At 39.8% G+C, this 15,548-nt stretch overlaps 1 protein-coding gene across 3 annotated transcripts in view; it reads right to left on the bottom strand.

Moving 5' to 3' along the window:
* Nucleotides 1-6,009: 6,009 nt before the first annotated feature.
* Nucleotides 6,010-15,548, bottom strand: part of LOC137992175 (DNA ligase 1-like) — a 12,884-nt gene continuing 3,345 nt past the window's right edge. For 2 of the 3 annotated variants that reach the window (XM_068837320.1, XM_068837322.1), the window contains 4 exons: nt 15,434-15,508; nt 11,828-13,611; nt 9,341-9,509; nt 6,010-7,107 (listed from right to left, as the gene is read on the bottom strand). In XM_068837320.1, the coding sequence (XP_068693421.1) occupies nt 6,988-7,107; nt 9,341-9,509; nt 11,828-13,611; nt 15,434-15,508 (2,148 nt within the window). In that variant the 3' untranslated portion in view covers nt 6,010-6,987. The remainder of the gene's footprint in view (nt 7,108-9,340; nt 9,510-11,827; nt 13,612-15,433; nt 15,509-15,548) is intronic. The other variant, XM_068837321.1, reaches the window with a different exon arrangement.

Genomic DNA, 15,548 nt, shown 5'->3' with positions numbered 1-15,548 from the left:
GGCTCCTGCAAATTCGAATGTTACGAGACTTTCAGAGTGTCCAACTGCTTTTCAAATATGTGTCGATTAAATTTTAACAAGGCCTAGCTAATCGAGATAAAATTTCCTTAGACGTGTCTTCCACCGAAAAACTTTATTTAGAAGCCCCTTTTTGTTTGTTACCGGCTACGCCCACACATTTTCACTATTTAAAGAAAAATCAACAATCCAATCACCAATCAAATTCTTTAAATGTATCGTAAAGTTTGTCTCTTAAGATGATCTCTGTTATCTGACAATTTACAAAGAAGACTTAACACAACTTTCTGTGATTGTTTTAAGCAGGATTTAGTTCCTCAACTGAAGATCGTTTCGAATTCCCGCTGAATTATGCGGTGCGATTTAAGCTCTGTTGTCGGATCAAGACTGTAATAACATATGCCAAGAACTGCTGTTTGTTTGGAATTCAAGTCTGTGGGAGACTCAAGTTTATGCAGATAAGGTGGCACTCTCTCTGTGGGTCATTTTTGTCCAAAAAAAATGAACGCATTTCAAAGCTTCCAACTGAGTTTGAGCTGATTATAGACAAATTAGTTTTCATGAGGGATGCAGAATAATTCATTCTATGCGTATTGCCTGTTTATAGTCGTTCGAGAAATCTAGTGGGTCTTTGGGAAAGAACTGGTTTCGAGAAGAACCGATGATTTCCAAGAAACCACAAGACACTGCTGAGAAGGAACACAATCGGAATTCCAATAAATATCCTTCTATATACGCAAACAACGAAAGGCATTTAGAAGTATCTTTACGATTCTATTGTTGAAAAATGCTGTCAGAGTCAGGTAATCTGTTGGCTATAAGCCGGCAAACCGAACTTTCGTATCCCATCACAATTTGAAAAAAGCAGAAGAGTAACTAATATAACAAGTTTGTTGCGAATATGAAACAAACATTTTAGTTGCCATGCGAGTACAGTCCAAGCGGAACATTTTTTAGTACGTTTCACGCCAAGTTTGTAACAATCGACAGCAAAATCCTTTGAATTCGCATATTTTTCGTTCGGAATGGTTTTCTCACAATTTTTAAAATTCTAAATATCTTCCTGGTTTTCTACATTTTGTAAAAATTAGTTAGAATAACCTCTTCAAGTCCACAGGGGTTCTAGCACAACCAATAGCTGGTACTTGCAATTGTCTATACATCTCAATCCTTTCTAAACCTTTGTTGGCATCAACTGTACCGTGGAAATATCAAATAAATTGAAAACGAAGCAGAAAAATATACCTTCACTTCTTCTAGCCGAATGATCTTGGTTGAAACAATTCACAATTACGCTAAATTTGTGGGCGGGGCAAATTTAAGGGCTGGTTACTCCACACCAAACGAAGTAAGAAGCCTATTAAATAATAAATAAAGCGTTGAAGGTCCTTGGTTATTCCTTCAGATTTAGTGGACTAAAAGTGGTTTGATAAGTTAACCAATATATTTTTTCGCTTGCAGTCTAAGTTTTACAGATAAAGGTTTGTCTTCAAGTGTATTTATGGTGTTCTCGAAAACTGGCAAGAATCCTTACAAGACATTTATATTCCAAACTAAGGTTTGCTCGCACTGGTGGTCTATACAACTGTAAGAAGCTCATAATGCAAAACATATTTGGACTCATTGAAGAGAAACACCGTCTTTCTAGCCTCGTTGAACTGAACCGAGAGTTGTGTCAGAGGAACATTTCGCAGTGAAATATATATATGTCTTGTCACCTCACACGTTGGAGTAAAATTAACAACTCGATTATTATTAGCGAAGGTATTGCTCTTTCAAGTTTTACTGGATGCCTGTTTTATTGGCTCTTCAAGGGCAGCTTTGACGCACAAAACCCCTTTTTAAAACTTTTCAAGCTGTTTAAAACCGAGACTAATTGAAATATCAACAAGTATTTCATGACAATTCATGTCCTTTAAGATTGGACTTACTGAGAACTCAACCATTCCATGTAAAACCACGTTATCATTTTTGCAGCAAATTTAAAAGTTACAATTTTTTTGAAAATTATTTGAACGTGTTTGAGGCGGCTGGTGGCATATTATTTTGACAATTGGGCTAAAAATTCTGGTTTAAATAAATTACACATTTCGTGAATATTTATTATTCTTTATATGATATGATCTGGGGTCGTTGACGTATGAGTAGAAAAGGAAGTTGAGTCAAAGTTTGTAAGAGTCTCAAAAGCTTCAGATTATAGATTACAGGAACGATCGAATATATTGTGCAAAAATAACTATCACACGAACTAAACCAACATTGAAAGCTTTAAGTACCCTTAAAAGATGCAAGAAGTGACGATTTTTGCCTTTTTTGGCCCATTTCCTTTATTTTGTGCGTCACCATGTGTATATTCGAACGAAAACTTGAGGGACAACTTCAAGTCTTTCAAGTTTTTGCCGGATTCGAATACAGCTAAGCGTAACGTGGCCTATGAGTTTTTTTACGCGCTGGGTACGCCTTGTTACAAAATTTTCCTTATTTCTGATTTATCTCCAACTAAACTTGGTATTGTTGATTAACGTGTTTTTTAAATTGCGCAAAAATAGGCAGCTAATAGTCTTCTCAAGATTCCGTGGTGATTGGCAAAGCTGAGAGAACATGCACAAGCGAGGTAAATTAACTTGACCTTAAAATGCCGAGGCAGTCATTGTCTTGAAAAATCCAAAACAAACTAACAAAAAATGTTTATTTACAAGAAAAACAACGAATTCGTGACTCCATTCTCGCGACAGCACTTTCGGCAAGTACATCCTCAACTTGGCTTGTTTTGTAAAGTAAATGAATCATGATCTTTGGAATCTTTCCGATATAGAAATAGCAATGCTTTGCTCATACAATATTCATAGCAGTAAGAGTGGTTTCTTGGTGGGCGCAAAGAACCTTCACTATTTCGGGATAATTTAGAGGCGTTTCCAATTATTGTGCATTGCTCTGTAGGGGAGAATTGAAGAAAAACTTATGTGGTATGTATGAATAAACCGGACGCGCAAAACGGCAGTGCAAGATCGACAATGTTTTGTAGGAAACTACAAAACTAGTTTCTTTAGAAACTACCCCTTCATTCAATGTTTTGAAAGTGCCTCTTCTAAAGTCGCAGCTCTTAATATTGCTGTTTTTGCAAGCTCTGTCGTTTTTTTTTGTCACTCGGTGCCTTTCTGTATGTCGGCATCAACTTTATGAGAAATAAAAACAGGTGACATTTTGGCGCGTTTGATGAGGACTTTGTTTTTGGTCGATCAAGCGGTGGAGTTCATCCTGAACCGGTGTTATGTTGCTTTTCCGTGGGATGATGTTGATTCAAAGTTGTAGTTTTCTCTGCTCCTGGTTTTCCGTTCATTGAAGGGCCAGAAAGAGGTCGAACTTGATTTTTAAAAAATATACATCGGTTTTAAGGAGAAACCCTCCTCAAATATGAATGATTGAGGAACTTAACACTCCGAAAAATTGGCACAATATTGCAGCTTACGGTAAAGAAAATGATATCGAAATCTCAGAAGTATTCTATGGTTGAATCACTTAACATCAGACGTCAAAGCGCTACGACAAAAAAACAGCAAAATATTGTAGCTAGCGGGAAAGGAAAACGATGGAAATTAAGATTCGAAAAAGTTAAGATATATTGCTGAAGGGTTTGTCAAGAAACGCCTTGTCGTTAAATCGTGGCCAAACTTTTCCAAATTACTTTCAGAGGTTATATGGAAAAACATGAGGTCAACGCAACTTGATGAGATGAAAAGAGGCCGAAATATTTTTTCTCTGAATTATGCACCGTATATTTGTCGAAATTTGCGGTCCTCGACAAATATAAGAAAAGCTTGTCATTTATAAGATGAATGTGAGAACCCCAATTTAACCTGTTCTACACTTGAACAGGTTCCAGATGACTTCATGGCTGCGTTGGTAGACCGGTGTGAAATCATATGTTGGAGTCCTGTTGAATCGCTGAAGTTCGACTTTATTCAGACACCAATATAATTTAACGGTTCGTTGGGTTTACAGAAGATCAAGTGCTCGAGCAGTCACTCTAAACGCAAGAAGGATCGGAGAAATATGGAGAAAAAAAAGGTGTAATATTCCAACACAACACTTGAAAGAGCGGGATCAGTAATTGTTATTATATCTTTTTTGAAAACATGAAACGCAGGGGGTACGGGTGTTTTTGTAAATTTGCTCCTTAAACACGAGGAATTCCCGTGTCAAAATTGACTTGAATTGGATTCGTTCATGGACAAAAAGGCAAAAGCTCAGGGTTTTTTGAAAGGGACTCGTAAGTGAAACACGAGGAATTCCCATGTCAAAATGGGCCATTTTCCGAAGCCAGGTGTGCCGGCAAGAACGGGAGAACAGAGTAGAGATTCAAGCCAACAACTTGTGTTTTCCTGTGTGTGGGGAAGGTAATTAACTGGATCTTTATCAATATTTATCTCACGTGGATTTGTAAGAAAGCAAAATAACCCTTTTTGCATCTAAAATTCCCTGCTCATTAAATGTTTCTTATCGCGATTATTTTCAGAATCTACATTATGCTCTCGCGTGTCTTTCTCCTCGTGACCCAGATCGTGAGCCTGCTTGCAAATGACAATTTTACAATTTCAAAATTGATTTCTAAATTGGTTTTTCTTCTGTCTAAATTAGTATCCGAAACGAGTCCAGGAGCGTGATCTACACCACCTGGCGATATAATTAACGAGCTCTTCTTTTTCAGTGGCAAGCAATTTTACACGTTAGCAGGATGGGGGGGGGGGGGGGGGAGGGGAAGGGGGGGATGGTTGTAGCAAAATTTTTTACAGAATCACGAACAAAGAGAACACCAACAAATGCCAAGAAGCGACGTTATATCTCTACTTCTTTTTTCTTTTCTTTCTAGCTAGAGAATACTAGAAACTGTTGCTGATAATCAGAAAGGACCATTATGAACAGAGCAATGTTTGCCTTAACAAATGGCTTGAACCAGGGGGTAGATTTTTATTGTTGTGCTAATGGATCTCACAACATTGTGCTCTCCCCCATTGAACAGCTGCTTCTGTTTTAAAATGCTTGTCTTTTTCGTTTCCTCTCCTAATAGAGCCGGAGAAACTTGGTGTAACATTCATGCAACGGTTTCACGCCTACTAAATGTGACAGTATAAACAACCAGGCAAATATGGACGCCAATAGCCTTTAAAAAATTATCCAGAGCAAAGGCCAATTTTGTCAGATTTCCTGTAAAAAAATCAAATTTTTCAGCGAAAAGATCGATGACAACCCATTAAAACTTAAACACATCCACGCCATACGTGAAACGTAATTGAAGCTGTGTTGACCTCTTTGTAGAGTTGAATACATTAAGCACACGCAAACATGACGAAGTTTGTAGGAGAATAAATTAAAGATTCTTTCGGCCTCAATCGATGTCTGAAAGTATATTTGTTTCCACTGTGCACAAAAATACCATTCAAGTGATAAAGAAACCCGCGTTACAGGGTAACAAACATTACAAATGATTATTCCCATCTAGGTGGATGGTACAGAGGGTACGCACCCCTCCCTACTAAAACTGGTATTCTGCAAAATAAAAAGTAGCCAGTCAGCTACGCCGTTCCTTAGAGGTGCATCCCCTCCTAAGAAAATCGTTTCCGGAAAAAACGGTAGATATTGAGCATATTTACCTCTGTCAAGGTCAATATCGTGCCCAACACTTGAATTTTGCAAATATCAAGTCATTAACACGAGAATAGTGCATATTTATCGTGCCAGCTGTCTGCAAAGACACTTCTAGGTGTTAGTCAAAGGCGGGGAAATACTCAGCTTTGATTTCGTATTTTTGGAAGCGTGTTTGTTTAGTTGAAACCAATAAAGACCCGATCACTTCATAGCGCAGTCGCGGTTTGTACTTACCAAGAACCGTATAGGTATCAGTAGCCTCTACAGAAAAGCTTTATTTAAAAATCCCAAACGTTAAGCTGTGGCTAATATTGTTCCAGAAAAAAAAAAACAGTAGAAATAGCGTATGAGATAACACAAAGATGAATTTATTGCACTCCTCGTTATATACAGTTTATTAATTATAAAACTGAAGTAATCGGAAGAGTAAGCTACAATACAAGATGTGAAAACGAAATCGCTACTAAAATTTGAGATCTTATGCTGCCAAGACTCATTTAAAAACTCAACCATATCACTCTAAATATTGCGCCACCTTTAATTAATAGTCATTAGTGCAAATAGCGGTTCGAACAACGTTGTCGGATGTAATTACTTTTTAGCAAGAATTATCACTAAGAGCGAACAATTAATTAGTGCTCCCACTTAAGAGATCGTTTGCTCAGATGTTTTTTTTTCATTTTACGCAAAGGATAACAGGGGAAATCACGCAAGACGGGAAGGCACTATACTATACTAAAAGCTGATCTAAATATAAACAATCTGGGAAAACGGTAACTCCTCGGACAGGATGAGATCCAAACTTTATCGAACTTATTAAGAATTCGCGCTAATAAAACAAAGAAAAAACCTATGAATGAACAAAAAAAATACACCTGTTTTAAAACTTGCATAGCTAAAAATTACAAACAAACAATTTTCAATGTAAGAACTGTTAACTGCTTGAGAACCCCTAGAGCAAAAAGTTGAAAAGGCCATCCTTGAATTGACAACATTTTAAGAACTTATAACACAAAAAAAAAAAAGAAAAGAAAAGTGTCTCGAGATTTTTTATTACAAAAACTCTCTTGGGCCTTACGTTTCAACTTTTTTTTTTTCACGCACACAAATCCCTTCGTCATCGCAAAAACGTTTCGTTTTCCTTTTATTGAAATAATTACAAATAAGTAGCCAGGATGACTTGCATGTTTCGCACGCAAAATTTTACTTAAGACCAAAATTGGTAAAACTCTTGAAAACTAAATATTTATAAGATATGGATTCAACTTGCGATGCTCATTCCCAGTCTCTGCCTATGACTCGTGCGCCACGCCCAAGATGGTGTCAGAGAGACTTCTTCAGCTTGGGAACGATGAAACTTCTCAAGAAGGCCGAAAGTGGCGGGGGTATACCAGTGCCATTGCGGCTTTTGGAGAGCTTGGTGTTCTCAAAAGATGAAGTCTGCTTCAAAGGAATTAAAAGATACTAGCATTAACAAGGCGACAGACAACGAAAGTCAAGGTTAACCGATTGCAATCAGAGGCCGGTTGCTCAAAGCCTGGTTAGCGTTAAACCGTTAGTCAAAGGACCCTAGTCACCCACATTACATTGCGCGCCCACAACACTTCTGTCGCCATTTTCCGTGTAACCGAAAATTGCGAATTCTGTGACTGTCAAAGTAATCTGTTTCCATCGGACATAAAAATAAGCTATGTTTATTAGAATTTCATTTTCTATCATTATTTATGTATGACTTGCTCTTCGCAACATGTTATCGAGTGGAAACGGAGATCGTTGTTGAACAACATCTTCTCTTAGCAGCGAGGAATAGCGCAATTATTCAATTGTGATTCATCGAAGAACAAGGGGCGTTTAAAGGGAAACTGTCACGAGAAGCGCATGCACTAGCGTCTTATGAAAACTTGAAAAGTGTTAGGTTAACTTTTTTCAAGTTGAATCGACAAATTCAAAATGGTGTCCACTGGAGAGGGCCATGGTGGACAAAGGAGAAACTCCGGCGAATATACGTGACTCACGCGTGAATCCATGATGGCGGCTAGAATTTTCCGTGGGCTCGAGAGCAAACAAAGTCGAGCATGCGCAGCTCATGACAGTACTCCTTGAGGTCAACGCAACGCAAAGTGGAGAACGAACAGCGAATCCACTCGTCGGATCGATGATTCTGGTTCAAATAGTGTTATGCGTGTCTTCCGCTCGAGCTGACAGCACTGAACACAGGGCGAGGCAAACATTTGAATACTGATCGCTATTACAATCTGTAAAAGCTTTATCTTCATTTTCTCACCGATAATAAAACTGATAAACAAACTATAGAGGTCAGCTTGTGTTTACTTAACAGGAAGAAGAAATTTTTGTCGGATAATTCAACACCCGTTTGAGGATTTGGTAAACTTTAAAACGAAGAAATTATAGGAACGTAGAATAAGAGATTTCATCTGATGCTACAAGCGTGTATTGCGATTTGCGTGAGGGACAAATGAAACCATCTTTAGTTTACATTTACTGAGACTCAATACTGCTTATCATTATTTACAAAGTACCGCGCAAGCAACGAATTAAACTAAATTAAACTGTCTTGCCTTGTTTTTATTGCCATCGTTTTGGTTATCAAATAAATATAGATGAGCCGATGAAAAGATCTCGCATTTTCTCACGATTACTTTTGGTTTGGTCAAGTCCCAAGAGTAATGCAACACCAAAACTCCCGTATGTCAACAAAAACATGCCGGGTGTGGCAGACTAGAGTCCTTCAACAGGTATCAAAACCTATAGGTTTCCATTGTATTTAACGCTGGTTAGCACTAATCATGCTTCCAGCAACTCGGGCCAGGGGCCCGTTTCTCGAAAGTCCCGAAACTTTACGGGTCATTTTCGGGTGTCAGAATTCCCTTTCTATCTCAAGAACGGAGAGCATTTAGGTCGTCAAACTTCACAGACAGTTTGCTTTTTGGTACCTTGAAAACATGTTAAAAGATCGGCTTTCCTGAACAAGCTGTTAGTAGGTTCACAAACGGCTTTTCGGGCCCGAAAACTTTTCAGGACTTTCGAGAAACGGGCCCCAGGTTGGCAAGCAGACATAGTTTGGTTATACAGTCTGGTTTGAAGAAATTTGAATGCAACTTAAAAAGTTACAACTCAGTGGTCCACGTTTCAACGTTTATATGCTGTTTAATAAACAAACAGGCGTATTTTATCGGGTTTTAAACCACGAGGTGGAGCCGAGTGGTTTTATACCCGATAAAACACGAGCTGCGAGTTTATTGAACGGCTTCATAAAACATTTCACAAAAAGCGTGTACCTCTGCGAGTCCCCACAAAGGTTCAAATTGTGAGCGGAGAGCATACAAGAAAAACAAGGTATGCCTTATTAGTATGCTTTATATAAAGAATTCTGATGAGGAGTGTTTTATCAGTTTTTAAGTGTCACTTTTTTATGCGGCTCGAGGCCGCACCCAACGCAATGGACACACTTGTTTTTATTTATCAGGGACAATTGCCATGGAGAGTCAACAATAAGACACTGAGTCGCTTACACAGGTCGACTTCCCACCGTTTACCCTCCCAACCCATGATATACCACAGAAGACAGACCACAACACCCTGCGGGCCGAGCCAAGATCGGCCGACCAAGATCGTCGAAGAACACAAACAATGTATCTTATTTCTCGTCACATACCTGATCTTTCGTGCAAGATATGACGATGGAATTTTCTCGGGAGTTAAATAAGGTCTTGCGCTTTTTGTTGTTTTCTAAAATAGGAGAGCGGTCAGCGTTTGCCGCTTCTTTTGTTCTGGACTGCTGGTCAGCTGGGTCAAGCACCTTGCGCATGCTCCGCGCTGGTTTTCTGGAAATAACAACAAGAAATCGTAGACTGAACACTGAGCACTGTTTTTGGTATTAATAATTTTGCTTTTCTACAAAATGACAGTTGCAAAGATTTTTTCCCTCCGGGAGAGAAGAAGAATCGATGGTGGAGAGGAGGGGTAAAAAATTGAACCGTGGATAATCTTTCCATAATCAAACAGGCCGGATATTAGTGCTTTTTTCACTCAGGACATTAACACTGGCTTAAAAAACTGCGCATTTTTTCAACCAATGAGAACCCAAAACCAGACCCGAATTGCACCCACGTGTTTCCCGCGAAAATAACGAGGATGACTCTTTCGGATCTTGATTGGTTCATTGCGCTGTTTTTACGCTCGTTCTGATTGGTGAGAGTAATTACCTAGGTAACGGTTTAATATCACTACGCCATAAACTGTTTCATTTGGAAAAAAAGTTAATAGACGTAAGGGAAACGTTGGGGAATTCCCCCCGCCCAAAAAAAAAAAGAAATAAGTTATTTTTGTTTTTAAATGGAAATGATCTCTCTAATTAAGGCCAAGTTGAGCCCTTTTTCACAAAATACATGACACCTCATTGTCACAGTGGTGCTAGTCGCGGAATGTGATTTTAACGCGAGTTCGACACCGTTACCCAACTGCGAAAGGATTCTGTTCCGCCATCTTGGCGTCAACTTAGCAGGCCACTTATAAAAACCGCGAAAAAAAATGTTATAAGGGACCTACCACACGACTGAAATTGATATTTTACACTTTCACGCCTAAAAGCGCTAAAAATAAACATCAAATTGGGGAAAACAAGCCTCTGAAATATGTTTTCTCAAGTAAGCAAATTATTCTGAGCCACTCCAAGGTCAAGCAGGCAGGCATAGTAAAATATATAACAGGATATAGTTTAAAGAATTTACTTTGAATTTCATTTTCATGGTCAAAAACTACTCCTTGTCTTGCACAGAGTGGAAAATGAGGGAAATACAATCGTGACAAAAGGTGTGGGGAAGGTTGCACGAATCACTTCACTTCACACCTAATTCCATTGTTCTAACTATTGGCTGTACTATTTGGGAAATACCATGCTCTTGTGACCCCCCCCCCCCCCTCTCCTTCCCCATATTCAATGTTGCAAGAAAAGTCACCATTTCGTTTCGTGAAAAATCCAACATTGATAAGGGGGAGGGGGGGGGGGGGGGTTATCTCTAAGGGATGATAACTTCCCAACACCTTTTTCCATGATTGTACCTTGACTAGTGTGAAACAGTGCACCGTTAAGTGAGCTTTTACGTTCACACTTTCAAATAGAATTTGATCTAAATAAATAAATAAGAATAACCATCACTGAAGGATACTCCTTCTCAGTAGCTTTCACTTTAAGATTAAATCAGCAGACTAGAAAACTTAAACCACTTAAGGATTTACGGTATAGAAAATATCACCTAAGGAAGCAATGCTTAGAGGCTTTAATCATCCAATGGTCACACTTTGGGATTAACTTTGTATACTGGAAACTTTTAAACCACTTGAAGATTCACAGTTCCGCAAATAGAATTATAGGAAAGTAGCACAGTAGCTTTTATTTGACTGGTCACACGTTGGGATACCGTTCGTGGCAGGCGTAAAACTTAACAGCCATCTTGCATGCAAAGCATAAGAAACAGCACCATAGGAAAGTAGTAGTACTGTGACTTCTGAGAGAGTTTCATTTGAAAGGCCAAATCCAAACCTTATCACTGGCCGAAAAAATCTTGCTCTCCACCAGTCAAAATGCTCCGGGTTGAAGTCCCTGAGTCGGCTTCATTGTTGGTTCATTGAACTCTGCTTCCACAGTTTTTACCATCCTTGACCGAGCGACAGAGATACCAAATCTTTAGGATGTCATGCAACGTTCAGGCGTGACATCTAAAGAGAAGGGCGTGGTGGAAAGGACAACTTCCTGCTACGCATTCTTTGAAACGTTTCTTTCGCATTAAAGTGAATCACCTATGAATTAGCTTGATCGAGTTTTATTTTAAATTTCATTTGATTTGGAGAATTCTTAATTACCTGCTCTTCTTCACTACTAAATCAAAAGACTCTTGATCAAAACTTATGTTAAAATCATTTATTCCTATTGTTGGAATCACCTTACCTATCACATCTGTTATTTGAATTGTTACCAAACACACGTATTATACGGCGACGTAATTTTTGAAGGGGTAAGGATCTATATACACCATAACAGATCATGTTACACAAATGGGGTCCTTAAAAGGCCAAATGATCAATTTGACTTTTTTTCTTTTTCGTAAGAGTAGGTGTACGTATTATTTGATAACATTCCTACCGTTTCTTTCCTCTTCCGTCAACACTTTCAGCGTTTCCTTTCAGAGCTTTGCCTGCTTCTTTCGACTGTTTTTCTTGCTTTTTAGCGCCGTTGTTTTCTTTCGTTGATTTTGCTTTGTGATTACCACGCAGTACAACTTCGCCGCAATCAACGCCACCATCGTTTTCCTTCCCTTTTTCCTTTCTCTTACGTATGTTGTATTTCCTGGGAGAAAATTCCTTTTTCAGGTCATTTCTTCCGACGGGTTTGTCCCATTTGCTACTTTCTGCCTCACCTGGGGAGTTCCCTGTTTTCGTTCCATCCAGTCTACTATGTAAACACTCATGATTGAGCTTCTCTTCAACTGCTCTGATCCGATTATGATCTAAAGCCACGCAGCTCTCCTGGTCGGCGCTATAATCCCTGACTCCTTTGCACCGGTCTGCATCCGTTTCCGGTAGCCACTGTGTCGCGTGACTCGTGACCTCGTTCAATAGACACAAGTTGTCAACATGCGTATCAATTTCATTTGATGACAGCACGGTTTTATCGGCAATCTGGTGATCTTGAGGCGATGACGCGAGGAACATGACAGGTTCGCGACCCTTCAAGTCCGTATCATCTGTTTTGGATTTCTCCGTCGCTGCGGTTTCGTCGCTTTCAAGTGGATTCTGTTTGGAATTTTTCTTCCCTGATTTTTCGTCCTCACTATCTCTACCCAAGCCTTTTTGTTTCTTTCCTCTGCTTCGTAAAACTCTCCTACCTTCCGCTTTACTTTTTTCGACCTCAGTTTCATCCTGTGGCATTTCCTCAACCGTTGGCGCCACTTCTTTGCTTTTCTTGGTCCTAATATTTTCCGGTTTTTCATTAATTTTTCGCTTTTTCACCTTCGCGCTCTTAGACTCCTCGCTCAGTTCTTTACATAAAGTTTTTTTCGATCTCACTCCCACGATTTTATGATCACCAAAGAAAGCTTGGCTTTGTTCTTCTTCCAGCTGTGACACTGAGGATTCAGTAAACTCCATTTTCTCATCGTTCTCGTCCTGTCTTGCACTTTCAGCCCCTCTTACGACATCACCGCTATTTGACTCTTGCTCGTTTCCAGGTTTTTCGACGCAAACCCCAAGTTCGTGAATCGAATCTTCTTGTTTCTTCACCGATGTAACGTTCTCTGCGATCAAAGCCGGCGAATTGTTCATGTCAGCTTTTTCTGTGTCAATCTCACAGTTCATTTCCGCGTGGCGGGTTGTTTCTTTTCCTCGTCTTGGGGTTTTACTAAAGAGTAGAGGTGTATTGCCTTCCTCCCGAAAGGTCTGCAAGGTACTTAACTCCAATCGGACATTACTGGAATCATTGAATTTCACGTGTTTCTCAGACATTATTCCACTTAGCGATGCAATGACCTCTTGCTGGGAACCCCTTTGCGAAAAATGTGACCCTCCATATTCTTCTTTCGGCTCGCCAACTATATCATTATCATCCAGGCCTTCCACTTTTTCAGCTTCTTCTCCATTTTCGTTTTTCGCATTTTTACCATTTTTCCGTCGTTTTTCTCGAATAACATCTTTCGCTTTTGTTTTGTAGGTTTTTCTACCCTTAATTTCTTCCTCTCTTCCCCCTCGTTTCTCAGAGACACTCGTTTTTCGATTAGCTTCGTTTAGATTTTGGACACATTCGTCATGATTCGCGGGGTGATCGGGGTCCGAAGTCTCTTCCACTTGTATCCCAGCATCAACTCTTCGGGATTCGACCTGAGCCATCGTTGAGGCGTCCTCGACGCTCACCTGTGTTTGAATCGCCTTTGTCTGAGGAAAGGAAAAGACACATTATCACTCAGCTTTCTGACATCGAAGTGGAGGCAGCTTGGTAATTTAGGCAGGCCTTTCCACTCGATTCTTGTCCCCTCTTCGGGCGACTTGACCGGAATAAGAGGCCTACCAGTCAAGTCGCCCGAAAGTCACCTTGCCCAAAACTGATATGTCTAAACGCGCTTTTATTCACATTGAAACTGTTAGAGAAAGTTACAATTAAAATTACCGTACTGAAATAAAAGTCTGATTAACGCGCGCGGCCTTGTTTGCCTATTGGCTCAAGATATAAATTAACAAATATTCACCGAAATGGAGGTGGCTAGTGGTGGATATTAGGGAGCTTAAGCAACGGCGAAGGCGACGGCAACGAGAACGTCATCTCAAAATATAAATTCGCGTTATTGTAATCGCTTCGTTACTATTTCAACTTTTTTAATATGACGGGGGTGTAGTAGTTCCTCAAAAATGACGCTCGTAGGAACGGCGCTCAATTAAGGGCAGAAAATGAAAATTTATCCTCAAGTAATGACGTTGTCCATAAAACCTCAAATTTGACGTTGTAGTTTTGCTGACGACGGCAAAGAAATGGACAAAAGTGAAAAACGCACGTGCAGGGCGTGCAAAGCTATTGTTTTTGCCTACTAAATATGCAAATTTGTGACGTTCTCGTTGCCGTCGCCGTTGTCGTTGCTTAAGTTCCCTAATTACCGAGACGCGAAGCAACTTAAGTACATACTTAAACAGTGAGATATTATAGCACAAAAAGATGGTTTTAACTCATTTATTCCTGCAACGATTACAATATTTTCGCGCAAAAATCACGTGCACGCTGCGCGGAGGTGAATAGTTAACAATAGGCAGCTTACGAAACGACGACGCCGACGGCAACGACGACGCTACAAAACAATAGGTTTAGTGAGCATAAACAATGGCTCTGCACGCTCTGCACGTGCGTTTTACACTTTGGTACATTTCTTTGCCGTCATCTCCTAAATGACGACGTGAAATGACCGAATTCAAGGTTCTGTGGAGGACGTTGGCACATGACGATGAATTTTCAGTTCTCTCTCTAGGCTTCCAACCCACTCATACCAGTTTAATTCCTCTGACGAAGGAATAATTAGGGAGCGAATCTCTGGATTCGCTCTGACGAAGGGCTAACGCTCGAAACGTCAGCTTTTAGAATCTCTGTACGGTGGCCAATTTACATTATCAACTCCGTTGATAAAACCAAATTTTTGTATAATTCCTCAACAGTTACTACACATTTTTAACGCGAAACGACATGAAATAGTTTTGTAGTGATATAAATAACGCGAACTCGTATTTTTAAATGAAGTCCTCGTAGCCGTCGTCGTCCTCGTTTCGTAAGCTCCCTAATTATTCTACGAGGGCGCGCTGGATATGAAGTGATAGATAACCAACGAGGGGCGTACCTGAGTGGTTTGAGTGGTTTGCGAATATCTGCGATTCCATGAAATGAAACAACGGACAAACGCGCACTGCCTTGCTTGCGTATCTCTCTTCACGCCAGTCATTTTTAAACGTACTCTAAAAAGTTGCGTTGGAATTGCTTAGTTAAGTAGCGTACATCGAACGTATCAGTGCAATTTTCAATTATTGCACACGATGAAATCTTCGACGACATAACTCAAGATCTCAGGCGACATTGCCGTCAGTGATTTTGGGCGACATCACTTAAGGGGAGATGACCTACGGGCGACTTGACCATAATTCCCTTTGAAAGATGAGCTCGAGGGAACGGGAAAAGATATCAGGCTAGCAGTGAGCGAAGAAAATAGATCCAACGCTTTACCTTCACCGCTACATTCTTTTTACGCAACTCCATCCGAAGATCCTCGGCCTCTTTAAACGCTTTTAAGTGCTTTTCCTATAAAGAAATAACGGTTACCTCAGTTGAATCGTTTTTC

Source organism: Montipora foliosa, chromosome 2 (assembly GCF_036669935.1).
Source record: "Montipora foliosa isolate CH-2021 chromosome 2, ASM3666993v2, whole genome shotgun sequence".
In the NCBI taxonomy this organism is placed as follows: domain Eukaryota; kingdom Metazoa; phylum Cnidaria; class Anthozoa; order Scleractinia; family Acroporidae; genus Montipora; species Montipora foliosa.
Note: the sequence above shows the minus strand (reverse complement) of the source record. Positions and strands in the feature narration are given on the sequence as shown.